Source organism: Cavia porcellus, unplaced genomic scaffold (genome assembly GCF_034190915.1).
Source record: "Cavia porcellus strain 051 isolate PalLab524CR breed Dunkin Hartley unplaced genomic scaffold, mCavPor4.1 scaffold_2, whole genome shotgun sequence".
In the NCBI taxonomy this organism is placed as follows: Eukaryota; Metazoa; Chordata; class Mammalia; order Rodentia; family Caviidae; genus Cavia; species Cavia porcellus.
This window is the reverse complement of record NW_026947485.1, coordinates 75,076,792-75,103,892: the sequence shown is the minus strand read 5'-3', so window position 1 is coordinate 75,103,892 and position 27,101 is coordinate 75,076,792. Positions and strand designations below refer to the sequence as shown.

The following is a 27,101-nucleotide window of genomic DNA, read 5'->3' as shown; positions in this document are numbered from 1 at the left end:
GAGACCATGTGACGTGACAAGTGAGGAAACCTGGCATTTAGCAAGCTGACAAGCCAAGATGCCCGCTGGTGGGACTGTGTTTGATTTAACATCAGCAGACTCTGCCCTTGCTTTCCTGCTGCCTCATTTAACCGAAAGTTACCCTAGGGCGGGCAGGGCAGGTTACTAAGAAAAGACTCAACCCTTGCAGCTTCTAGATTTTACTCTTAAAGGTACTGGACATATCTACAGTGATGGACCATAGACAGTCCCCAGGAAACTATATCACAGCCAAAAAGCTTCCAGACAGTGCAGTCAGATTCACTTCACTTTTATTATGAACAAACATGATCTCAGATCAGTACAGCTAGCTTTGGAATTGCTGTTAATGAAAGTCATTTCAAAATTTATTCTCAGGTTACAAATAACTATTTCACATAAAAAGGGAAAAAAAATCACACCCAGGCAAGGAAAAAGTATACTACCTTATGTTTTCATGGCAATAAGTGTGCTTTCTCAAATGTCTTTGTTGTATACCACTTCACCAATGGAAGTACTGAATCCCTTGAAAGAACCATGTAGACTAATGATGGTATCCAAAACATAAAGACAAGTCACATTCATGGCAGACACTACTATAAAGGTCTGCATGACTTGACAGTTCCTCGGCTGAGGATGCCAAAATGCTTGATAGACGCTTAGTCACACCCCAGAATTGCTGTTTGAGGTAGGTCAGTATGATTACCCCATTGTAACAGAAGGAAAAGTGAGGCACATTGCAGTTAAGTGATTTGCCTAGTACAGTGGTTTGTGTCCCTCATGTGTGCGAGTTAGAAAGTTCACCCCCAGTGCAACAGTTTTTGAAAGGTAGGACATTTAAGAGGCGAGTCGTCAGAAGGGTTTCAAAGAGATTAATGACCTTTTCTCAGAAGTATGTTTGTTATAAAACAGAGGGTTAGATAGAAGTGAGTAGCTCTGTGGTAGGAAAGGCCTGCTTTAGCTACCAGTATAACATGATCACACTGCTTGGTGTGCCTTTCACAGTGACCCATGTGAGTTACACTTACAGAGAATACACTTAGGATACTTGCGAGCTAAGGAGAAAACTTTCCATTTTAACCACCATTATTTCATAAATCACACATTCAGATCACTTCCAGCCCTCATCACTGTTGTGCTCTTAGTAAAAAGAGCCCTGAAGTTTCCAAAATGAAACCCAGAAAAGAATCCTGCTCATCACTGTACTGATAATTCTCTGTGCAGTCTCCTGCTGCAGGCTCCAAGGTGGTGAAGAACTCCCCAGACGGAGTGAGGCCAGGCTTACAGGCTTCAGTGGGATTAGAAAACAGGTAAGGCACTGGGTAGGTTGACAGTACATCAACATGATACGGTCTGTTAGAAATTCACTCTCAAGATCAGTTTCTAATTAATGTACCATTTGAATTGAGCTTTAGAGTCTCACTGAAGTGTTCCTCACTGAATAGACACATCCCTACCTACATGCCCAAATATATATATGCTAAGGCTCTCGTTCTGTGATCTCCATCTCCAGCCTTTATGTAGGGACATAGCTTGGATCGTGGAACAGGATTAGAAAAGAAAGTTGATTTTATTGTCTTTATATTATAAAGCAGGCATCTGATGATCTTTATAATTAAATCCACCTAACAGGCAATGGGCAAAGCACATAGGTCAACAGATCTAACTTACAGCGAACTTCCATGAGACGCTTTTCTCTTTTAATGAACAAGTACAAGGCTCCCCTAGTGCAGGCTGGTGACTGTAGCCTCTATTCAGTGGACATGGGAACTGCCCCCTCCCACCCCTGGGGTCAACAGTAGACAAAACATTTGGTACTAGGCAGGCACTGCTAATCCTACAGAGCAGAGCCGGGCTCCCACATTGACATCTGCAGTACAGAAACAGGATAGGTCTCAGGTCTTCAAAACAGATAATGCTCAGCCAAGTCCAAGGCATCTCAGCTCCAGTGTCTCAAAGACCAGTAGCACAGCCTGGCCGCAGAGACTGGGGTTTCATTTCAGTGGGAGGCACCTGGGAACTTGCCCTTGCAGTTGCTTTCTACAACCATTACACTGATAAGTGATAACTGCTGCTCAAATGAAGGAGCGTTGCTGAGCATATAGGAAACTAAGAATCCTGTTTTGACCCATGGAAAATATAAGTGCCAAAGCCAATTCACTGGCCTTGTTCCATCAGAGAGCCTCTCCAAGTCACTGACATTTCTGCAAGTTGTGCAGAATCTCTTTTGGAGTCACGGGGGTTTGCGGGGGAAAGGCTGGGTATAGTGAAACTGCAGGGAAATGGAGCAGCTCACAGAAAAGTGGCAGCCACCTTCATCAGCAAGTCTTGTAAGCCCAGAGCCTGTGAGCATCATGTCTGGAGAAAAAGGGGCTGCCTGAAATGGCACAGAAGGAAGCAAAGGTCAGAGAAAGAGACAATCGGGGAACCAAGAATCAGGGCAGTTAATGATTTTTACCCTCCTCCCAGGCAGTCACATATATAGGCTGATGGTCCCAGGGCAAGGAATGAGTGAAAGGGTGGATTGCCTTAGAGAAACGACTAATTTGTATCCAATCTGTAGCAAATGGGACTAGTAAGTAGAGGTATCACTGAACTTGATCCATTAGAATACATACTAACTTAGTTCTGAATTATTCTCAGAGCCCTTTGTAAAGTTATCTAAGGAGCTTCTGGAGAGGCTGCTCCTGTCTTCTCTCCAGTGATGGGAGGAAGGACAAGCAGCTAATTCCTTTTCTCTAAGTTTCCTTAGCTTTTCTTTCAGAAGGAAATGTTAATTACTTTCATGTTCCCAGGAAAGACTATATGTCTAAATATTTTTGTTTGACTCAATTCCACCTGCTAAAATCCTCCCATTTCTGGACGTGTAGAAATGTCATAGAAATCCTATTGCTGGGAGGGAACAACAAATATCCTGAAAACGGAGAGCAGAAATATCAAAGGAGTTAGATGAGCAGCTCATGGAACGCTCAAAACTCTGAGCTGTCATATCTACCCATTCGGGTCACACCTAACCTGAAGACTTCTAGGAAGAACTCTTCTTATTACTAGAAAATGCTTCTCAGCAGAGGCTGCTTCTACAAAATAAATGCTTCATCTTTATCTTTAATCACAGACTTGCTACTGTGCTCTACCCAACTGTGCTCACCCAACTCCTGGCAGAGTCGGAGAGAAAGGCAGTGCCCTGTATGGAGGGCTCCCTGTGTTTGCTAGCCAGGCAGCTGAACCCCATCACCTCTTCCCACTTCCCATCTCTATCCTATACATATGCATGAACCATATCCCACGGCTAGCTGTTTCCTGATGATCTACCTGCTTTACAAGTTGTGTGCCAGACATTTTTCCATTCCATCAAGTAATGCCCGGCTTGAAGATAGTTAGCAGAGGGACATTCCAGAAAGTCTCATCTCTAGCTTGAGCCACCTACCTTGAAGCTCAAGTCAGATCAAACAGTTACATGGAGAAAAAGCATCACCTTTAGAGCTTTAGAAAAGCTGTCTACACTTTACAAGGTGGGTACAGATTGGTGACTGACCAGCGATTTGCCTGGGAGGCTATAAGAAGAGAAAAGGTGACAGAAACAGTGCAAAGTACAATACAAAGAAGACAGAAGAGAGAATCTATTTAACATAATAAGAGCATAGTTGTTGGCTTTGAGTTCTCTTTTTAAAGAATGTTCCAATTTATTATTTATTTTTAAAAATCGACACAAAATTGCATGTATTTTTCATGTACAACAGGTTTGTACATATATCGTGATATGGTTAAATCTGGCTAATTAAAATATCTACTACCTTAAAAAGTTATCAAAACTTTCCCATCTTAAAGAATACTGTATTGGAACAGGTTAATATCATCTTTAGCATCCTGGTAGCATTTTTCAGTAGTTAATTAACACATTAAGCCTCTGACAGCCTGGCTTTTGGAAAAGAAACTCAGATGACCCAATTCAACCACTCTTGTAGCTTCCATCTCCAGTTCTTTTAATCCTGGCCAAGATGGTGGCCTTGGACACTTTCTTCCGGTCATAAACCAGACCAAGGGCAGCCATGCAATCGATGAAGAATGTGGTAAAGTTGATGTGCCAGCGATACTCACTGGCAGAGTAGTCATAGGGGAAGGAATGGTGATAGTTGTGGAAGCCCTCGCCTGAAACAAAGCAAGGAGAGAAGTTATGGAGCTCATTGCTCTCTTCCTCATCTTGGCAGACCTATTTTCTGGCATGGTACCTCAAACCTCAGAGAAAACAGCTGTTAGTGAATGAACTGATGAACCCATTGTCTTCAGTTCTGAAGCAAATATCCTCAGAGGCATATTCACCCCTGACTGTGTAGGGGCCTTGGTGAGAGGATGTTTCTCTCAGAAGATAGTACAGGAAAAGAATTTTATAGTGGGAAATAACAGAGCTTCAATTTTAAGAGAACACTGGACCAAGACTCCACAGGCTCTTGTACATGTGTTGGGGCAGAGAGAGCAGAGTCCAAAGGAGGAATTCCTTTCTCCTACCAGGGTGGGAGGTTTTGGGAGAATGGGCCTCAGCTGGCAAAACCAGAGGGAAGGAGGCCCATAGAGGGGCTGGGTTGACTTAGTCACTGCTGGCTCACAGTGAGTTCTTCTGGCTTCTAAGTCTCTAAACTTTGACCCTAAAATGGGGGAGGTGTTAATAATACTTAAAGAGATTCCCAGAGAGTCTGAGAACTCTGGTATGAATGCTTCATAGTGCTGCAGAGAAAAATTTTCTGTCATTGGTTAAGTGTTTGCCAACTATTGGCACATCTTTCTGACTTGATTCCAATACTAACAATACTGACTTATCAGAACAGATTAAAAAGCAACTAATGAAGTTGTTGGACACTTTGTAGATAACATCATCCAAGACAGGGTAGTAATGCTATCACTAACAAGCAAGGGAAGGAAGTCTCACTTGAGCACAATCTCACCAAGGGCTTTGAATAGCTCACCCTGCATATGGGTTGCTCACAGTATGAGCTCTGTGCAATCATGCCAAGGCCAAGGAGCCAACAGAGCAGGGCTGGCTTCCACATGACCTCTCAGAGGCAGGCTCTGGGGAGAGGAGGGTCACAGGTGGCAAGAGACAGCCCAAGGAAGGCTGAGGGGACAGTGAGCTGTGTCAGAGAAGATGAGCATGGGACTCTGAGGGAGAAAATTCAAGAAGCAAAGAGAACTATAGAAGAAAAAGGGCAAGGTAAAAGGAAAGAGTAGGTTTGTAGAAGTCAGTGACAAAGTGAGAGGCTGGTGGCTATTCTGAACTGATGGTCACAGAGGATACAAGTAGGAAATATCACCAAAGTTCAATCAATAACACAGGAGACATCTCAGTCTGGATCACCCCACATCTATGCAAACCTCAGATTTGTACAGTGTTGGTCATTTATTTCAAAGATGGGTCAAAATACAAACATGCACAATGGAAGAAGGTGCCTGGAAAGATGAAGGGGATGTTTAAAACACAAATAAAGATAGCAAGGATGAGAGTATAAAGGAAAATACTAATGAGAACAAGCACTGTGAGATGTGTACGTACATCTGGGAGCAGTACGGTTGGCAGGGCGTTACAGGATGAATAGCTCCGATGGCTGAGAAGAGGCCCTGGCCCTATACAGTAAGATGACTTTACTGTCAAAGCCTGCATTCATCTGGCAAGAAGACAGGGGTTGGGGTGGGGAACAGATGATAGAACTCTGTTTTCTTTGATATAGCAATTGGGACTTGAATTATAGAAAGCGGTCTTAGGAATAGTCAACATCAGATCCTAGAATACTACCTCTGAGGAAACCATGCATTATCATAAGACTCCCAAAGTGATGTTAGGGAAAGGAGAGTTCCTAGCAGACTACAGGAAAAGACAAAAAAATAAAGGATAAGCAATGGGGGAATGGCAGCAAGAAGTGTGCTGATGTGTTTCCTAGTGGCATCACAGACAATAAGGTACAGCTCGTAATAAAACATGGTACATCTGGCTACAATGGGGACATGAAAATACTATAAATGTTCATGCTTGAAGATTGCTGAACTAAATAATTTACGTAACTTCCTATATTTTACATGACACATTTAAATATGCAACACTGCATTTACAGGCTGCCTACTTGACCATATTTTTCTAGTTATGCATCTCTGGCCCCAAGTAAGACTACAAACCTGCTTGGAGATAACCAGTAGCATGCTGTTTCACAACTTTAAAAATCAAAAGTAGTATTATTTTCACCCTTTCCATTTTACAGAAGAGTGGCTGCCTAACTCTCCTCAGGACTTCTCTACATATTGATGCCCTTAGTGAAAAACTAGGCTACAGGCCAGCCCTAAAAACAGGTCTTTCTGATGCTATGGCTCCCAGTCAAATACCGTGGTCACCAGACACCAGACGTAGTCTCGCTGTGGACAGCTGACTTACCCACAGCTCCCAGTGACACCAGGATGTTCTCTCGAGACTCGATGTTCTTATCGTAAGGGCGATATCCAAAGAGGTGGGCAGCACTGTTTACCAGCCAGGTGGCATTGAGCACTACGGCATAGCGCAGGAAGGTGGAGACAAACACGCTGTGTAGAAAAGTTTCACCCCAGCAATACCAGGGGACTAGCGTGGGCAGGATGAAACACATCAATAGGAGACCGGGCTTGTAGTACCTACATAGGAAGAATCAGCAGAATCTGTGGAGGGAGGACACTTACACTTCTCTGAGGGCTCCTTCCCACTAGCCTGGGCTGTCTTTTCTCCACCAAAAAGAGCACAGAAAACTAACATGAAGAAACCAACATGAAGACGGGGTGGAAAAGCTTTCGGACATAGCATTCTTTACGTTTCACAGAGGCAGCAATGTGAACATGTTTAGTGACTTTTCTAGGGTCACTCCACTGGGAAACAATGGAAGAGTGATAGGAATACCTGTCCTCTGACTTGAAATACATTCTCCTTCTTCACAAGAGTATAAACCCAGGTTGGTCAAATCAGAGTCACCAGCCCAGTTCTGCTGCCTAAACTGCTGCTCCCCTCCTTGGAGAGTGTGGGAAGTGTTCTGCCTGTTCCCTTTGCCCTACCTTTCCCTTAGAGGCAGAGTATGCCACATCCCTTTAGGCCTCAGTCCCTCCACAGGTCCCAGCCCATTCACCACCCTCACAGAGCTGACCACTGACACTGCAAGGGAACCAGTGGCCCGCATCTCTCCTGCATTTGACGCCGATGCCACTGCTACTGCCTGCGTCCAGCTTCTTCCCTTGCTGCCTCTGCTTCCTCAGCCTGGCATGTCCCTACCTTCTACCACATGTCCGCAGCACCATCCCTGTCCTGAGAGCAGCCTGTGTGCAGCACATTTTCATGCAGGAGAAACCCACAGTGCTTCTGTCACAACTGAACCAAATCCTGATCTGCACACAGGACTCTCTGTGATGGCCTAAGTTTGCAGTCTTTTCCCTGTCAAGGCCCTTATTTTGGCAGACGGGCCTAGCTCCTGGATCGTGATAGCTCATTCTGTTCTTCCTTTTGCACTGTCCCTGCCCACATACATGTAAATGTCTCTAGCCTGTGGATTCTGATGCTATTTTTTTCATAAATCTTTTCCCCGAGTTGCCCATGGAGATCCTTCTCCACGGAACCCCTCAGGATACAGAGAGCATTCTGGATTGTGGTTATTTGGGCCTGGGCTTATCATTCCACTTGTAATTGGCTACAGATGACTTGCAGGGAAGGACTCAACTATATTCACTTTTGTGTCCATCACTATTCTAAGACAGTGAGCATTTGTCGTGTTAGTTGATTTCATTAAGGTAACTCAGAGAAAGGGGCAGAACAATAAATTAAGGGTGAGAGCCTGTAAGTTATTAAAAACTGGGGTTTTATATGATTTTAAACATGCAAACCCAATACATTCCTCAGCTTTTATTTTACAAGTCCTGAGGAAAAAGGTTGGGTCCCCAGCCTGGGTGCCCAAGGCTACAGTCCCCATGCCATCCTGCCTTCACTCACCTTCTCTGGAACATCACCAGTTTCTCAGCCTTTAGATCAGACATGTCCAGCAAACCGCCCTTCTCTTTAACAGCTGGGTGTTTGCGCACAAGCAGCCAGCCCACGTGAGAGAAGAAAAAGCCACGCCTGGAATTGTGAGGGTCCGCGTGCGTTTCTGAGAACTTGTGGTGGGCACGATGGTCTCGGGCCCATTCATACACATCATTCTGGAGGGCAGGGAAGGAGAACAGAGGCCTGAAGAGACATGTCTTCCAGGGAGGACACATGCCAGGAGACTGCATGGGCTCACTGCATTGGCCCAGCCTTGCAGCATCCCCAAGAGTCTGGCTCCAGAGGGGGCACAAAGGAGATGCCTGACTCTGCATGCCTGCTTGAAAGTTTACAGGAAAAGCACCTTATAGCCCACATCCACGGGAACAGCACTGCTGCATTCTCAAGGCTGTGTGTGGGGAAAATGGAGGTGAATCCAGCACTCAGCTGCATTAGGAAAGAACCCTCTGGAATGTGGGACAGGTCCTCACGGGGCCCCTGCTCTCTGGGCATAGGGAGAGTGAGGCAGGCACGGAAGGTCCAACGGGACCGTCCCGATGCCCTCCTGAGTTCACCCAACCCCATAACAAGGCTATGGGTAGGTAATTCACAAGGACTTCGGGGCTTATTTGGGATTTTTTCCTCCATTCAAAAATGTTCCAATATCTCTTTCTTTCCGTGTCTCACAAGAACACCATCGTCAGCCTCCAATTTAAAGTTGCTTAGGAAGAGGTGAGTATGTAAAGGTGGTATGCTCTGGGAACCCAGTCCAAAGGGGCTGATTTGGCTTCCTGTTTTCCCCTTGCAGCAAGCTAAGCTTTGAGCCAGGAGCTGTCTTTTGTCCACCGCTAGACCCTGCAGCTGTGACAGTGTCCTCCTGAACCCCTTCAACCGTCTCTCACAAATTTGTAGTTTGAATCAAGCCTAGTGCTTGGCTTAGCCAAAGTGGCAACCCAGACAGCACAACACTAGTGTCACAACTTCTCAGTGACTCAGTTTTCTCATCTCTCAAATGGAAATAACACTGGGACTTATTTCCCAAAATGGCATGAATGTTTGAAGAATCAGCCTACAGCAAGTGCTTAGCACAGAACCTGGCACATGGCTGGTGCAGCAGAGGTGTTTGTTTGCTGTTCGTACCTGTGATACATCACCTTCTATGCTCCTGTGTGTGTATATGGTCCTAGGAGTTCTTGTGATGTGAGTTCGGTGCCCACTTTCTGTTCAGGAAAACTAACTCAGCACCTGGCTTTATGACTTGGCCCTTACACTGAGGACAGCAGCTATGCTGTGCTAACAAATGCACATCGGGGTAAAAATAAATCTGTACCTCAGATATGGCCCATTCCCTGCACATCTGCCATCCCAGTGACTCTAAAGCTCCCAAGGATTGATGGAGCACAGCGCTGAGGTGACCACAGTAGATGAGAAAAGATATGGCCACTCTATCAGGACTCCTCTCTGAGTACTGATCCCCTCTCCTGTGCCATGAATAGGGTGGGGCAGGACAGCTCAGCAGTGCCAGCTTCTTACTTGGAAGGCCATGGTGTTGGCAATGATCAGGAAGACCCTCAGAGGCAGGCGCGCTTTGTAAGTTCGGTGACTCCATAGGCGATGGGCTCCTGCGGTGATTCCCAGGGCACTGATGACATAGTACAGGTATGCTGCCAGGACAAGACGTGGGAGTCAGCAATACACAAAGCCCACCTGGGTGAACAACCTGAGGATATGCTTCTCATGTCACAGTCTTCTTCATGCTTTGGCTGAAGATGCCCTTTCCCCTGAACCCAAGCTGTTGGCATTCAAAACAACAACAAAAAATAAACCCAGAAAAACCCCCATCACCTCTCAGCTTCTCTACCTGCAAATGGAGAAAAGCTCAGAAATGCCAGTAATGAAGGAGGCAGAAAGGGGTTGAGGGAATAAGGCTTTCACCACCGAGCCACTTATCAGTCTGCAGAGGCACTGGCCCAGGGCCTTTCTCCTTTGACTGTCATTAAGGTGCTCAGGGCCCAAATTACTCTGGCAGAGTTTAGAAAGCAATGAGCAAAGGCATTCTGAAAATGACAGCTCAAGAAATCTGGGCACTGACCAAGTGGAGGAGCCCTGTGTGGGGGAAGACACTAGGGACACAATGCTGAGGTGATTTATTAGCTGGTTAAAGCATGTTGGTATCGCAGCAAGCAGCGTGGCTGGACAGGGAACACAGTGCTGACAGCCATGTTTCCATTGGCTGAAGCATCACCAAGGATGCTTATATTCTCGGATGCACTACACACCTTGCATGGGTTAGGGGCTCATAATACTACACATCCCAGTCAAGGAAACAGATGATGTGTGTAATTGGTATCACAGAATAAAACTAAAAAACCTAGGTTTTCTGCAACCATCCAGCTCGTGCTGCAGACCTACCACACCCTACACAGCCTCTGCCCAGTTCCCAGGCCTCTCCTTTGCCTCATCCCTCTGCCAGCCAACTGCCCAGCACCAGTCCTAGACAACTCTGGGACACTGTCTTGCCTCACTACCCTGCAGGTCTGCAGTCAAGAGGTACCCTGCCCTTTCTAACAGGAAAGGCATGCAGGGTATACCCACCCCTTCCTCTGATTGGTCACCAGAGGCAGGGGGTGAGGCCCTACTGGAAACTGTTAATAATAATGTGTCATTCCTTGGGGGCAGCTGAAAACAATAGATCCTCAGTGGCCACAGAATTTAGTTGTGATCAGACACACCACACATTGTGACAAACTGTTCTGTGTTCTCTGGACAGAGATAAGTTTTCAAACAGCCTCCTCTCTCCCTCTTCCCTTCTGTACCTGGTTCTGTCCCTCCTACAGGATCCCCAGGAAAGTTCCAGTGCCCACATCCGTCCAGGGCAAGTTGTGGCACAATTCCTCTGACTGGGCTCAAGGGCGCAGGTGATTGACAGAACCTGGCCGTCCATTGACTGACAAGCCATGAGCAGCCTTGATCTTTAGCATCTGGCTGCACCTGTTCTTGAAAAACTGCCAGGGGCCAGAGCCCTGGAATCTCCAGGAAAAGGCTTTGGGCTAGGCAGGAAGCTGGGCTACACAGTGAGTTTAAGACCATCCTGAACTATGCAGCGAATCCCTATCTCAAACAAAACAAAACAAACAAACAAACAAAAAAAAAGGGTGGGGGGAGGCTTTGGGTGAAGCAAAAGCACTCAAGGGCCAAGGACACACAACCATTGATTTCATGCTGCACTGGCTCTGTAAGTACCTGGACCCCACACTGACAGGGGAATAGGGACACTGGGAAAAGAATCCAGGCACACTGGTTCCATTCTAACCCACACTGCTGGTTCTGTCCAGAAGACTTGGGTCAGGTAGACACATCCTCCCTTTGCCTCAGGAAAGAACTGTTAAAGCACCACATCACAGCTTTTCCCTGTGGAGAAGACAGGGGTCTCCCCACAACACCATCAGTTCAGGGAGGGGCATCACTTCATCCCTGTCCCAAAGGCTCCTGTAGAGTCTACAAAACATCAAACTCCCAGAGAGCTGAGAAGGAGAAACGCTGAGATAACACAGTTACCTGAGGAATAACCCTTCTGATTCTACAGAAGGTAGTGACATCCTCACTTGGGACACTTAAAATGGGGTTTCTGAGAAAAAGGGGCTTCCTGCTTCTAGGAAATTTCCCAGCCCAGAGCTCCAGGGGCCAGACCTTGCTATCTACAACACCTAAAATGCCCAAGAGACAACAAACCCCGTGCCACCCACTTTTACAGAAGTACCCTGCAGCACTCATGTAAAAGACTTCCAGGCATGTTCTGCTGGGTGTCCTGCTCAGGGACCTCAAAGAGCTGGGAGGGGCCTGGGCCTGGAGAGTTCTCCACCCCCTCTCCCCAGCCTGTAGCTCACAGGTGTGGCTCCTAGATGCCAGCACCACACCTGGGATCCCGGCCAGAGCTGCACCATGGGCAGGTCAGGACAAGGTAGGGACCATCTGCCTCACTAACAGAACTGCTCAAGGCTCTCTTCTCCAGCCTGGCTGCCCCTGTCTAAGAGGGTGTGTGTGGATGGAGAGGACAGGTGACAGAAGTGCTGGGGCCTTGGCAAGGCTGCAACCTCAAGAGAAAGGGGCTGGAGCCAGCAGCTAGGGAGCTGACAGGAGACACTGCCAGTTTCACTCTGAGACCTGACTGTGCTGTACTGTGGAGACCTGCCGGCAGTGGCAGAGCAACACATCTGTGCAATTGGGTCATACAGGGGCTGTTATCATCTCCCTCTGTGACAAACTGGCCAGGCCCAAATAGTGTACAGTTGTGAGACAGGGTCTGCTATGTAGTTCAGGCTGGTCTCGACCTCTAGACAATCTTCCTGCCTCAGCCTCCTGAATGCTGGGATTGTAGGAATGCACTACCATGCCCATCATCAGATAGTGTAGTTTTGTGTTCTTTTCAATGATCTCCTTTTCTGGGCAGTTTCCTCTCACACTGTCCCCTGACTGGTTCCACATAGAGTCTGTGAAGCCCACACTCTAGCACCAAGTGCCCCTCTTGCATATGCCACAGGAAAGGCTTTGGTTCTCTTCGGCAGACACCTGGGACAGGCAGCCCTGCCAGCAGTTCAGTCAGCAGAGCTTTTCCAAGCACAGCTGCTTCTTTACCTCAAAGGCCCTTCGCAGGGCCTGGGACTCATTCCTCAGCACTCCTGCTAAGGGTCCCCTAAGCCAGACACGCCTGTACCCTTACCCCACCGGACTGTATTCTCAGGCCACCCTAAAGACATGGCTGGGAACCCCACCTATCAATAGCAGCCAGAACTCTGGGTACTGGCTGGGGAACAGGGCACCTGCTTACCCCACAGGATCGTGTAGAACTTGCAGGTGGGAAGCAGGGTGATTCCATACAGGGCTCCCATGTGCAGCAGCGCCATCAGGATAATGTTTCTCCAGACATACTCCAGTTTGGGCAGGGGACCTTCTTCGTCCTGGTAGCTGGGGTCGTGTATGTCATCTTTTATTTCAGGGCGGATTTCTGCTCCAATGTACTGGGGAGCCTTCTCCAACTTCTGCACTCCATTCTGCAGGCCTCCAGAGGCAGGGGCTGTAATGGTGGTGGTGGTGGTGTAGGAGCCTGACATCTGGAAGGAGAAGAGTTGGGAGAGGGTGAACAAGTGTGGGGAAGGTAGGGAGTCAGCTGGGTGCTGCTACTGGGAGAGGGGTGCTAAGGCACAGTCCTGCCCAGGACAGAAGTTACCTAGGAGTGGGGTGCACCCTGAGAAGGAATGTTGCAGGCACTGTGCAGAGATTAGGAGTGAAACCTTAAGGTGAAGAGGCAGAGAGTGAAGCTGAAAGTCTTGAGCCTTAGCAAGGCACAAAGGAAATCTAGTGTACATAAAGGTCCAGGCACGACCGCATTTTTTTGTACTTTCAACCTTAAGAGTTGGGCGTGGCAGTACATGTCTGTAATCTCAGCAGCAGAAGAATCGCCATAAGTTCGAGGCCAACCTGGGATACACAGTGAGTTCAAGGCCAGCCAGGACTACACGACAGACCCTCAAAACAACAAAACTCAAAAAGTAAGGGTTGGGGAATCAGCCTTTCCAGTTACAATCCATACCATACCGCGGCAGGCCGTACAGCTCCGAAGATGTCCAAATGCTCGCCAGTGCTTCCCGACTCGCCCCCATGCGAGTCAGCAGAAGCACCATCTAGCCTGCTACCGCTCGGCGGCTCGGTCCCGGGGAGCTCACCTCCTGCAGCATGTGGGCTGGCATCTCAGCTCTCGGTTGCTAGGCTGGCCTCCCCCGGCTGAGGCTGCGGAAAGTGGTACCTAGGGGCTGAGGGTGGACTTCGGTTCCAGAGGCCGCTTCTGCGAGGCGATCCGGTGGAGCCGTGCGCCGAGCTGCTGCGCCTTGCACGCGGCCGGGCCCGAGTCTGCCCCGCCTGTGTGCGGGCCTTCGGGTCGGGGATTTAAAGGGCAGCGCTGGCGACAGCAAATCCGAATTTCCTTAGACCTCCTTTATCGGCTGCCAAGGAGGGCAAAGTGTGCAGAACTGGCCGGCTCGGGCACCCTGCGTGCAATGAGGGGGAGAGATGGCACCTCGAGCTCAGGAGCGCGCCGACCGTAGCAGAGCCGGGATGCTGCGGCCTCAACACCCGCGCCTCGGCCCCTGCCTCCGGGGAAATGCTAATGACTCGGGAAAGCTGCTGCTTGCCATTGGCCGAGGGGAATTTGGTGCCACCTCGTTCCGCCGCTGCCATTGGTTCCGAGCAATCTGCTGTTTCTTCTGCCGCGGCTCCTCGCTCCCCTCCCCTCTTTTCTTGTCTACTTCCAAACCCCGCGGTCCGCGGCGGCCCCGGTTCGCGGCCTGTGGCGCTTGGAGGTCCCTGCGCGGGAGCGGTCGGCTGGGCAGGGGCCCGAGAGCAAACCGGCCCTCCATTCGCGCCTAAGGCGCAAGGGTGAGCAGGGGCGAGACTTCACAGGGAACCGAGCAAAGGAGCGCTGCATCGGGGATTCCCATCCCAGACACGTGGGAGGGAGGCCGCCCTCCCCTGGAAGGCGGCGGAAGCAGGGGCTCGGGCACAGCAACCTACGACGCGGCCCCGCCCACCGGCCTGGGGCGCCCGAACCCGCCTCGCGCCCACGGACGACGTGAGCGCCTGCACGCGCGCACCGCTCCACGCTCTGCCGCCGCGGGCCCTTGGGGCGCGACACTGCCCAGAGGGAAGAAAAAGGATAGGTAGCTGGCACTGCCGAAGACTTTGAAAATAGTGCTGGAAAGGGTGGGAAGAGCAAACTTTTTTTTTTCCTTTTTGCGCTAGTGGGGCTTGAACCCAGGATCTTCACAGGGAGCGGCATCCCTATCCCCTCTTTATTCTGAGGCAGAGTTTTGCTCACTTAAATTGCTCAAACTTGTTATCCTCCTGCTTTGGCTGCGATTACAGGCGGGTGCCACTACAATCAGCTGAGACAAAAAAATTTTTTTTCTTTTTTTGAGACATAGTTTCGCTATTAGGCCAGGCTGGCCTTGAACTCGCTGGTTATCAGTGCTGGGATTACAGGCATGCACCACCACACCCAGCGAGTTGAGATAAACCTTTACTGCTAGGATAAACATTCACAAGCATATTCACCACTTCATATATATAATATTGTAAAATATACAATATTTTATTACATTAATAAAACAATATAAATGATCAATAATGGCAGATTATGATACAGCTATATCATATTCTATTGGATATATTTATTGCACATATACATGTAAGTTTCTATGCTATTACCATAATGTCCCAACACCAAAAATAAGTAGTGTAACAGATTGAAAAGTGGCGGTGGACGCTTTCAAGGCATGAGGAAGTCCCGGATTCCAGCTGGAGCACTTTGGGGAAAAAGTATATTGCATCTCTAATTATATTGGAATATGTTTGTACTGTGTTGCTGTTTACATATAAGGGTGAAGAAATACCCTTATGTGATCTCAACAGGGTGAAACCATATTATGGAAGAGAGGGAAAATATTAAGCTGAGATCCTGCTGCTGAAATTTATAGACACCGGGTAACCGCTGGCAATTTAATTTATTTTGTGAATTTTAATTGCTTTGTCTACAAAATGGGGGTAATGTTTGTTTTGGCAGATAATTGCAAATGTTTAATAGTTCAAAAAGATGATCAGTAGGTGAGCTGCCCTTGGTTTTACTGTGAATGCGCTCTTCCAGCCTGAATTTCCCTATCTTACCAGTCTAACTTCTGTCTTCCTCGAGATTACATTCTCACTGACTCCGATGCTTGATCTCGTCACGGGTTCAAGCGGCAGTAACTCCTACGGATTTCTTTCTTTCTTTCTTTTTTTTAATCGGTACCGTGAGTCAAACTCAAGACCACGCGCTTGCAAGGCAGGCGCTTATGCCGCTGAGCTAAATCCTCAACCCCAACTCCTACCGATTTCTAAACATGCTCTGTCCTCACAAATTTTTCTTCTGCTGCACTTTCCCTTTCAAAATGTGCCCAGTGACTCGACTCTTATATGCATACCTAAAAGTGTGAAAGCAGGTGTGCACACAAACTTGAATATAAAATTCATAGTGCTTATTTATAACAGCAAAAGTGTAAATGTACTATGCAAACATCCATGACTGATGGATAAATAAGAAGTGACATAGCCACAAAGTGGAGTATTATTTAGCAACAAAAAAGAATGGAAGCTGGAAATGGCACTACCAGTCCAGGAATGTGAGATAGGAGGATCACAAGGTCCAGTTCCATTTGGGAAATGTGATGTTTCAAAATTAAAAACAGGTGAAGGCTCTGTGTTCAATCTCCAGCACCACCAAAAAAAAAAAAAAAAAAAAAAAAAAAAAAAGTACTGGTAGTCCTACAACAGAAGTGAATCTTGAAAATAGAATTCCAAGTGAAAAAATCAAATTGCAAAGGACCACATATTACATAGTTCTATCTATGTGAAATATCCATAGTAGGAAGTTTTATGGAGGCAGAAGCAGATTGTTTCTGCCCAGAGGTGGAAGAGAAGAGGGAAGAGGGAGGGAACATCTAAGGCACACAGGACTGGTGTGGAGATTTTAAAATTGACTTTAGTGACTACCTAGGAGTATGCCACCAGCCGTTAAGTTATGTGATTTAAAAGAGTGAATTGTGTAGTATAAAACATGTGTCTCAGAAATCCTTCTATCCTTGGTGCTGTGAGCCACTGCAGATCCTGAGATGGTCATCTTGCCTAATTAAACATGCATACTAAGGCATGTGGTTATGTAAGCAGCCTCACAAACCTGTCTATCCATGCAGTGCATGGCATGGTGGTACTGGAACAGGAGATCAGAGCTGCAGAAATCATTCTCACAACTGTAGGCCTATCATCAGACTTTCCTGTGACATTGGGTGACTTGGGGAGGGAAGAAGGGAAGCCAGCACCTGCTCATGTCCTAGCAGGGCCCCAGCCAGTTACCTGCCGGCTCTGGCCTGTCCTGGCCTTCAAGCTGAGTCCTAGGTAGCAGGAACCCAGAAAGATGGTGCAAGTGGACTCCCTCTCCTGGCCCATGCTAGACCCCAGGCTAATCTGCCCTCCTGCAGCCTGTCTGGGCATCAATGGCTTTCAGAGGAGAGGGGGAAAAATAAACCATGGGACCTCTGCTGCTGTGAACATGGATTCACTCATTCAGCACATGGGATTTTTTGTTTGTTTGTTTGTTGTTTTTGAGACAGTCTCACTACATAGTAGAGGTTGGTCTTGAACTAACTATATAGCCCACGCTCAAACTCATGGTGATCCTCCCACCTCAGCCTCCCAAGTACTGACATTACAGGTATGCACTGCCATGCCAGCCTTCAGCACGTTTATGGAACACTTCACAGTCCCAGGCTCAGGGTCAGAGCTGAAGTCACGGGAGCTTCTCTTGGGCAGTTTACACCATAGAGGAGATCTCTATGTCTCCAACTGCCAGAACTCAGTATGGCACCTTAGACTCTGGAGGGAAGGCAGAGAGGCCAGACTGAGCAGGGAGAAGCAGGAAAACTACCTGGTGAAGATGATGATATGAAATCCCAAGGACCACTGAGGTCAAGTGTGGAGAAAAGCAGGTGACCCTTTAGAGGCTCACTTAAGGGTGACTCTGTCTAGGGTGATGCTTCACCAGTGAGGACCCTTGTCCCTGACTCCATTGTTCTTGAACCCCAAGCAAGAGGGTGGGCACTGTGGGTCTCCTGCTGGGTGACTCTGATCCAGAAGAGACTAAGTGCTCACCTCCCCCTCCACCCCAGCCTCCTCTAGGTGGCCAGACATGTGTGCCTTTGCACACAGAGTGCATTCCAGTTCCTCTCCCTGTTGTACACAGAACCAAAGTGTGCAGGTGTGCATGTGTATAAGCACACACGTGTGTGCGCACAGCCTTGTTTTCAGGCACATGATGTGAACGAGAGTGTAGCTTCTACTGGGCCATTTTGGCATCTGGTAACTACTCTGCAGATCAGAGTGCATGACCAGGACAGCTAGTGTCTCAGGGCCTGGCTGTGAGTCAGGATGGCAGCCTAAACAGGTGGGACCTGAGGACAAAGCTTTCATGATAGTCCCAAGGCTGGAGATTTCCACTGTGACCTGACCTAGCAAGACAGCTCTTTATAGACCTCAGTCTCTCTCTCTCTCTCTTCTCAGGAGTCCTGCTAGAACCTTTCCCCAGCCTGGAGAGCCAGCTGCACCAAGTGCTTCACTGAGGATGGACACAGCGAAGACAGGCAGATCCAGGCCCACTGCCATAAATGACAGCAAATAAACTGAAAGTCCTTCTTGTTCTGACTCAAATTCTGGGCCAAAGTAAGGACAGAGGGGACTCACCCACTTCTGCCTTTATGGTCACAGAGAGGCCAAGAGCACCCAGAGGAAGGTCCCAGCTGTCCTGCAGAGTTCTGAAGCACTGCCTCTCTGCCCTCCATGGGTGCAAGAAACAAGTCCCAATCATTCTCGCCGCCTCAGTCCGAATTCTTGCTCCTCTCCACTCTCTTCCCTCTCTAGCTGCTTCCCTACAAGGCATCCATCTAGATTCAGCTGCCAAAGGAACACCAGCCACCATCCCCCTCTCCCCAACCTTCCCTTTGCCCTAAAGTAACCTTGCTCATACTGATGTCACCCTTGCTTTGCACTGACAAGGCACTGAGCCAGCTGCAGCAAGGCTACATAGTCCAGAGGGCAGCTGGCCATGCCCACGCCTTGCTGCCCCTGAGCATTTTCCCGCCAGGGGCCTGTATTGCCCTCATCCCATCCCAGGTGCCAAGCTATCCACCCGGGAACTGAGTGTTGACAGAGCCTGTGCTATGCTCATCAGAAAGTCAATGCTCCACTCTGTGTGCAGAACACAGCCCAAGCTCTGCTGCCCCTCTGGGAGCACACACATTTCTAAGAGAAATGGGACAAAGCACAATAGCAAAGAACACAGGCCAGCATCTGACGGGCGCAGACTGGTAATATTAGATGGGATGGGAATTCAGGAAGGGAGAGGAGCCCTTCTTAATAAGGGAGTGCCTAGTGTTGGGCAGAACAACAGAATAGCTTGAGCAGAGCAACATAGCAGTAGTTTTTAAATTCTACTTATGTAGACTATGCTCAATGCGCTGCCAATCTAGTGATATTTATCTCCCTCACACCCTCCTTTCCAAGGCTCAGCAAAGGTTGCCAGGGTGGGGCCTAATGGGAACATACCAGAACCTGCCACCTGCTAAGTGTGAGCAGGAACTGCCCATATCTTGCCCGGTAAGTAGCTCTTTCCAACCACAGAAGAAACATGCTAAGCAGGGAGATGGAGGCACACTCACCCAGCTTTACTTCTGCCAGTCCCACCACCGCCCATCCCTGCCCGGAGCTCCACTCTTGGCTGGTGGTAACTGTGGTCCTGGCTGCAGACTAAGTGCTGTTTGGAAGGCCTACCAGGCATCTTTTTTTCACTCTGATGCTCAGCTCCACCTTCTTTCTGGTCTCTCCTGGCCCAAGAGGGCAAATGGAAAAATCCTACACTGGTCCTCAGCTTTGCCTCTGGCATCCAAGGTGTAAGTGAGTGCAATCCCAATGGGTTTTTGGGCCTTTCTCTGCTATTCCCCTATCAGGGGTTCTCTGGGTTTGTAATGCTGTCTCACTGGGGAATATGCCCATGGAGGCCTTGGTTTCTCCACATCCTACTTTCTTCTCCAGAAAGCTAACAGAATCCATCCCCTTTCACCGAGGGGCCAGCTAGGTGCAGGAATTCAAGTTCAGAGCCTTCAGCCCCACCTCAGTTCTTCCAGCCTCAAGAGCCTTGCAGGTACTCCAAAGGGACCAGAAATCTGTCATTGCTCAGGATGTGCCACATCCAGTATCCCTGCCTCTCTGACATCCTGGTCACCAAGCTTCTACTTTCCACTAGTAGCTGCCAGCATCCTCTTCCTGACTCACAAGAGCCACCCAGCCCTGGCAAAGCAGAAGCCACAACCTAACTGATGAACCAGGTGCCAGAAAGGGCCTCTGAGAAGCAGGGCCCTCGGAAGGCAGTGGTGCTTCATAGTCCTGCCAGGTGAGGGGCACTTGGCCTGTGGATAGGGTAGAAGCCAACAGCCAGTTCAGATCTTACATGAGAAGGAGGCAGAGGCAGAGAGATGGAAGAGCTAGTGCTTGCCTGATTCATCCAGCAGAGGAGGAACACAGTCCTGTCCAGGGGAGGGCAGAGTTCATGTTCTTGTCACTGGGGAGATTGGGAGAAAGCACAGGACGGAGACTGGAGGGGGAAGCAGACAGGGCTCTTGGCAAAGACTTCTGAAGGCTGAGGTTACCCCTTTCTCTAAAGGAAGCCTGAGGTCACATCGAGGCTCCATCCCCAGACATCTACACAGGGAATGTCATTGGCTAAAAGCAGCCACCTGAAGTTGCACCTCCCACCCAAAGCAGCCCAGCCAATAATGGAGGTTGACACACTGGTTCTTTGAAGAACATGAGACCCTCCAAAAGCCATGGGTCATGGCACTCCAAAAGTCTTAGCAATCCTCCCTTAAGCTTCAGTGGTTCACTCCCACCTCTCCTTGTTCACTCAGGGTCAGGTGCAGATCCTGGCTGACATCCCCACTCATGTCCTCAAACCACTGTTCCCCTTCCTGAAACCCTAGCACACTTGTCTGGCCTTGGTATCTATCCTAGAAGACCCAGCTTCCCACACCAGACTACTTATGAGGCTTCTACCTTGATGGAACCCGTGCCGTAGGGCCTGCTGGAAGGGCCGGATGTGAGTTACAGAGTTACCAAGAGCAGAGGAGTAAATCCAGGACGGGGCTGGGGTGCCAGACTGTGCCTAGATTGGATAGCCCCTGAGCTCACAGCCCTCCACACTGGCAATTCCGCTTTCCCGCCGCTGATAAGAGGGGTCCTCCACCTCTATGGGGATGATGCGAGGGTCCTGCTGCCACCTTGTGGTCGTGGCAGGCACAGCATCTACGTGGCTTGCCATGCTGTGAGATTGGGCTGGAGAGGGCAGATGTGAGGATTTTTTTCTGATGTTTGTGGTTCTAGTTCTCCCTCAGACATAGTAGGAATGCTGACCTCAAAACTTAACACTCAGAATTTCTTTGCTTAAAACCAGCACCACAGCTACACACAGGTTTGATAAATCCTGCATGAAATGCCATGACTGCTGCCCTGGCAGAGTGCTAGTGTGGTGAACGCAGCTAGCTGCGAAGTTTTCTGAGTCTGGGGCTTTTAGACATAATATTTTTGGGTGAATATGAAAGTACTCATAATCACTAGAAAAAAAGAGATGGAAAAGCATCTGTAATAGTCTGTTGTTTAAATTCCTTTTCTTCTATGCGTGTACATAAGTATAACATATGCATAAAGTGGATTCTGTTACATTATAGGTATCAGTGCCAGAAATTTCCATGCCACAGCAATGAGTGTTTTTTCATTAAACATTTAAACATTTAAAATAGTGTTAATTTCTATGCAATCACTCACAGAGTGAATGTATCAAACTTGTGTCATTCTTGGTTTAACAGCAACAACCCATGTCCCAGTGACAGTGCCAACAGAACCCTGCCTGAAGACATTTACTTTACCATGAGCCACAAGCAGCCAGCAAAACAACAGATGTTATAGGAAGATAATTGAATTAAATATGCTTGTGCTTTGGCGAATATAGTTTTGTAAAGCTTTATATATTCTAGAATTTAATCTTGAAGTAGTGTTTAAGATCACTGGGACAGGGATTACCATTAACATTTTGCAGATGGGTAGAACAGCTTCAAAAGCAACTTGTCCTGAACCGTGTATCACTAGTAAGTCACCAAGCCAACAGTTGAATTAAACCTATGAGTTTAATTCAACTTCGAAGTCCTGACTCTGAGGTTTCACTGAAATGATGAGGAGGCAGCATAAGCCTCAGGTCCCTCCTGACATGGTCTGTCTTTTTCAACAGGAAAAACTAACAGCCTGAGATTGGAAGCCAAGCATAGCCACACAGCCCTCTTTTCTGCACTCTTGGATGAGGCAGGGACAGATAGCAGGTCCCAGCCCCACCCATGGAACTTTCAGACTTAATGACAAAGTAAAAATATAAATAATGGGCTGGGAATTGGACCTCAGTGTGAAAGCCATGGGTTTGAGTCTCAGTACTGAGGGGGAGAAAAGAAGCCCGTCAAGGCGAGAGGATGTGTAGAAGTACTGGACACAAAATTATCAGGGAGACTCCACAATTACCATAGTGTTTACTTCCAGGGGAAGTTTAAACGTCATTGAAATGCTGAGGACATTCAAACCATTTGTATAATCTTTCTCCTGGGGACATATGGGCTGATCACACATGAAGCGAGCGCTCAACATGGAACAGAAAAACAGCAGGCTGCATCCTAGCCCAGTAGGTGACCAATTTGGCCTGGCCTTGAGCTCTTGGGATGTAGAGACTTGTCACATGTTGAACCTCCCAAGCCCACTGAAAGCCCTACTGACCACACACTGCCCCCCAAAATCAGAATTACCCAAAGGGAAACCATCTCCTGTGACTCTTCTGCCCACACTGTTGGCTTTCTGGTCCTCACGTCTGCCCTGAGGTCCAGTTTTGCAAGTTCAGTGCCCTTGTACAATTGTTCAAAGGTCTTATGGGTAAAAGACAATAGCTCTGCTTTCCTTCTGAGCTGCTTAAACACAGGCAATCAACACTGGTACAGTTTTTCACTCCCCCTCAGAAAGGCAAGCGTCTCAGAGTACACCCCACTGGTACAGAGGAGAGACAGGCACTTGGCCACCCAGGAAGATTCCCAAAAGTCTCCAGCTCCAGACGCCCAGGAGTTTACCCTTTTCTAGTGGCTGACACAAGGATGGGACTCCAACTTTTCCAAACTCGATTTATAGGCCATGGTACACTGATTTATCGTGAGGCTCAGCTGAGCTGGAGGTAGTCTGGAAGCAGGAACTCCTTATAGGGGCACTCTAGACTGGACAACTCTACCAGATTGATGCTTTGCTGAAATTGAAGGTGGGCTTCAGTTTGTACAGCTACAGAGTAGTCCTAGGTGGGAAGAGGACAGCCCCTTGCAGCCAGCTGAGATGCAGGACTGCAAGGTGTCTCTCAGCATCAGTGAGGCCATAGCTCTTGCCCACAGGTGACTGGGACAGGTAACCAAAGGCTGGAGCTTGGCACAGGCATGAATGTGCTTGGGGGCCCATACGAGGAGTTTAGTCAGAGACTGAATGTCATGGTTTGTATCTAGATGTCCCCCAAAGCCTCATACACTCTTGGGAGGGCAGGCTTTTCATAGGTGGCTACAGCTAGAGTTTATTAATTCACGGTCTGATGCTGGGATTAGGTTGTGAGAGTTACCCTCACCCTAGGGCAGTTAGCCTGCATGCTCTATAAGGAACAGAAAGGGTCTTATTTCTCCCTTGTTGCTTTGCTCTCTTTCACCAGGGAAACCTCTACAAATTGTGAGCTAAATAAACTATCTCCCTCTAACTTTGGGTGTTGGGTATTTTGTTTCAGCAATGAGAAAATTAAGACACTGAGGTATAAAGAAAGCAGACCAATCTTAATATCTCTCATATTCTTGTTCCACACTCAGGCTTACAATTCCCAGCCCTCTGTTGAGCAGGGCCATAGGAAAACCTGGGCAGCTCAGCTGAGTCTAGGTCTCCTCATGCTATTGGTGTCATTCTACCCAGCAGGACACAATCTTTCCCTAACCCAAGCCCTTGAGCCCCCAGTCTCAGGGAATATCTTTCCATGGGTGCGTACCACTCATAGCCACGATGGCAAACCTCAGGGTTCCAGCGAGCTGCACTGGCAACTGTTCTGCTCACATCAGGGTCAGAGACAGGGGCTCTTCCTGCCATTGTCTTTTGTAAGGACTGGGCTGGGGTGACTGAGGGAGCCACCCTTGACTACTCACCTGATGTTAGTTGGAGGGGCCTGAAGGACCTTGAGACACCATTGGCTGGGCCTGGAGAGGAGGCAGCTGTGTTTGGTGTCCATTCCTGGCATTGGTCCCCACCCTATTCAAGACAAGCTTTTTAGGATACAAAATACTTTAGAAAGTGGGCATGAAGGTTTGGCAGCGGACATGTGTAGGGAGCCGTTGAAGCTGGAAGTTGATCACACATGTAGAGGCCAACTGGAAAACAAAGAGTGTCTGGGGCAAACCACATGAAGAAGCTGCTCCAGGCCACAAAAATACCAAGCCCCTAGACAATCCCAGCAATGGGTTTCTAGGCAAAGGGATACCACATAACATTAAGTTCCTAAAAGGTATAAATAAATGTCCCTGCAGTGAGGGCTCAGTTCCTTTCCTCCCATCTGGAGAGTAAGGAATCCACCTGACCCCAGCTTTGTCTCTTCTTTATTTTCTCATCCTCTTGTGTTCCTTCACCCCGGGAAGGACAGTGAGAGGAAGGAGAAATAAAGATAGGAGATAGTATACAGAAAGCTGAGGTTAGGTGGAGCGCTCTCTCCAGATGGAAAGAAACTGCTCAACCATCACAGTGCATTTATTTGTACATTTGTCATGTGACACATCTTTGCTTACCTAGCTCACCTCTCATGTACTGTATTCTAAGGGCTGGAGCACCTGTTCATCTGGGATGCTCCATGCCCTCAGGGTATTTCTCAGGTACTTTGGGCTCTCAGTTTCACATGTGTGAATGATCATTAGCTCAACCACTCCCAGTATCTCCCCCTTTTCGTTTTTTGTGGTTGTAATCAATGAGTATTTAGGTGAAGTTGGAGGAGTTATATTTGAAAGGCTCTGTAGACAACTGTCTTCCTTATACTTCCTTATACTTTTCTGCCAGATGTTTAAGGCCAAATCAAAGTAAGACCTGCATTAATTACAGTTGATTTCTTGCTATCTATCAAAGTCAAGTCTCCTCAGGAATTACCTGGGAACCATGCACAGTACCTCTTAGTACTTCTGTTAGTGTCAGCCATCTGGATGAATCACAGCCATTGTTTAGTCAAGTTGCTTTCTGTGAAAGCTTTGGAGAATTTTTTCTCTTGGTGACTCGTCTCAGGCACACCACTGATCACTGTCCTCTGTGGTCCCACAATCTCCTTCATCTAAAGACCAGAGACTTACCAAGTTATAGAATGTCACAGAAGAGGTTCTCTTATAGCCTAGGTCCTCACTGGCCTTGAATGCTGGGCCAAAACACTGGCTCTCCTGTTAGGATGTCTATTCTTCTAGTCTTTGGTCTCCAAACTTCAGTTATTGAACAGCCAGAAGAGACTAATGACATTACATTGTATAAAGATCAACGAACTTATTATTATACAAAAAGAACCATTATTTGCTACCAACTATGGATATTTTAGCATTCAAATCCCCGCAGAATGTTAACAGACAGCAGTTATACATTTTACACAGAAAATTAGACATCAAAAGCCATATATAATGTTGTGACCTGACTATCATGGTGATATTTTTGTAATGCACTTAGATTTCTATTTTGACATAAAACAGCTTTTTCAGTCAGTCATCTCTAACAAGTACATAAGAAGCTTTTGCTTAACTTGTTGACCTTTAATGGGACTTCACTGAAGAAATTTGTGACCTTGTCTGGACTGCTCAATGTAGAGGCATCTCTTAGTATGTAGGCACATACACATATTCATCACATAGGTTTTCATTAAAGGCAGATGCCTGAATCTGAAAGAAAAGTCTATCACCATAAACACTCCTTGTTTCGCACTTCAGAAGACCCACACATCTGCAAGCATGAATACATTCAATGCCTACAATATCAATAATCATAATCAATTATCATAGCCATTTGAAAACCTTTGTACCAGAGCATCTTTAAATCAAAAACCTTATTTTCTGGAAAACTGAAACCTTTGATGAATGAGTAATGCAAACATATTATAATCATATATTTTAATAATATTTATTGGAGTGTCTCCCATGAGGTTCTGAAGATCACTGGGATGTCCTATTAATGAACAAAGGACTGACAAAATGGCTGCAGCCATAAATTCTTGACACAAACCTAGACTATTTGTCTGCCATTTCTTGAAGTAGGTATCACCATTGGAAATGGCACATAGGAGCTTGATGATTAATAGAGAGTAAACTAAAGGCAAAACACTCTTTATCTTGAGGATAGAGTGGAATACTAAAAATGCAGTCTTTTAAATCAATCATCATGAGGGAAAACGTAAAGGGATAGCTGCTACAGGACTGGGCAATCCTGGTTGAAATGCGCCCAGAGGTTCCATGGTATGATTAGCAACATGCAAATCCTGTAAAAATCTCTACTTTCCTGACTCCTTTTTATTATGCAAATTAGAGTATTGCAAGGGCTACTGGAGGATTCTAGATGCTCCACCAACATCTGTTCATTAACCAGTGTGTGAGCTGCTGTAAGCTTCTCTTGAGTGAAGGCCCACACTGATCAACCCAAACAGGATCCTCAGACTCCAAGTTATCTTGGATGCCATCCATGGGGTAGGAGAACAGATCAAGACCCCTCTTGAAAATGTGAGGATGAATATTCTGTGCTAAAATGGCCTTTTTAAGCATCGATTGGATGGGATTTTCTTCTTTCCTGATTATACTTATCAAGCCCTTGAGGGAGAAGAAAGCCTTACTATAACATCTGATGAGTCATCATGGAGTTTTGCTTAACCAAAAATGCCCCATATCCTGTAGTATGTCATAACTCCAAGACTGACTGGTATATAAGGAGGACACAAGGTGAGGAATATTCAGAATGGCTTTTTGCATTCCTCCAGCTGAGCAACTGAGCACTTCTATTAGGGTGAGAAACACTGCTCACACTCTATTGATCTGTAGTTGCCACATCCAGAGGCCATGCTGTAGGTCAGTGGTGTTGGGCAATAACTGAAACATCTGTTCCTGTGTATATAAGTCCTTTAAATATTTTCCCTTTAATAATCAATTCCATCTCAGGACAATTTTGTTTAATCTGTTGAACCCAATCATATCAGAAGATTCCAGTTTTTGTCAGAAGAAGAAAGACTAATTGAGCAATGTGAGAGTCCGATGTGACTTGAACAGTGTTTCTAATACATCGAACCATTACCTTGATTTCCCCTGTATAGTCAGCACTGCTGGCACCAGGC

At 47.4% G+C, this 27,101-nt stretch overlaps 1 protein-coding gene and 1 long non-coding RNA gene across 2 annotated transcripts; one reads left to right on the top strand and one right to left on the bottom strand.

Annotated features, from left to right (window-relative positions):
• Window positions 1–294: 294 nt before the first annotated feature.
• Window positions 295–14,152, bottom strand: LOC100718700 (acyl-CoA desaturase 1). Its single transcript, XM_003475055.5, has 6 exons — window positions 13,756–14,152; window positions 12,861–13,143; window positions 9,566–9,696; window positions 8,003–8,208; window positions 6,434–6,666; window positions 295–4,167 (listed from the first exon to the last, which is right to left on the bottom strand). Exons 1-6 carry the CDS (start codon window positions 13,777–13,779, stop codon window positions 3,968–3,970), a joined length of 1,077 nt encoding a protein of 358 aa, XP_003475103.1. The 5' UTR covers window positions 13,780–14,152; the 3' UTR covers window positions 295–3,967.
• A 180-nt stretch (window positions 14,153–14,332) lies between these two features.
• Window positions 14,333–18,480, top strand: LOC106028816 (uncharacterized). Its single transcript, XR_001202436.3, has 2 exons — window positions 14,333–14,464; window positions 18,176–18,480. It is a non-coding gene; the product is annotated as an uncharacterized LOC106028816 (long non-coding RNA).
• The last annotated feature ends 8,621 nt before the right edge of the window (window positions 18,481–27,101 follow it).

Coding starts and splice junctions, on each gene's coding strand:
- LOC100718700 (XM_003475055.5), bottom strand. CDS start 13,779: ATGCCAGCCCACATGCTGCAGGAG. Junction 13,144..13,755: donor CAGCCCACATGCTGCAGGAG/GTGAGCTCCCCG, acceptor TTCTCCTTCCAG/ATGTCAGGCTCCTACACCAC. Junction 9,697..12,860: donor GTTCTACACGATCCTGTGGG/GTAAGCAGGTGC, acceptor TTGTCCTGGCAG/CATACCTGTACTATGTCATC.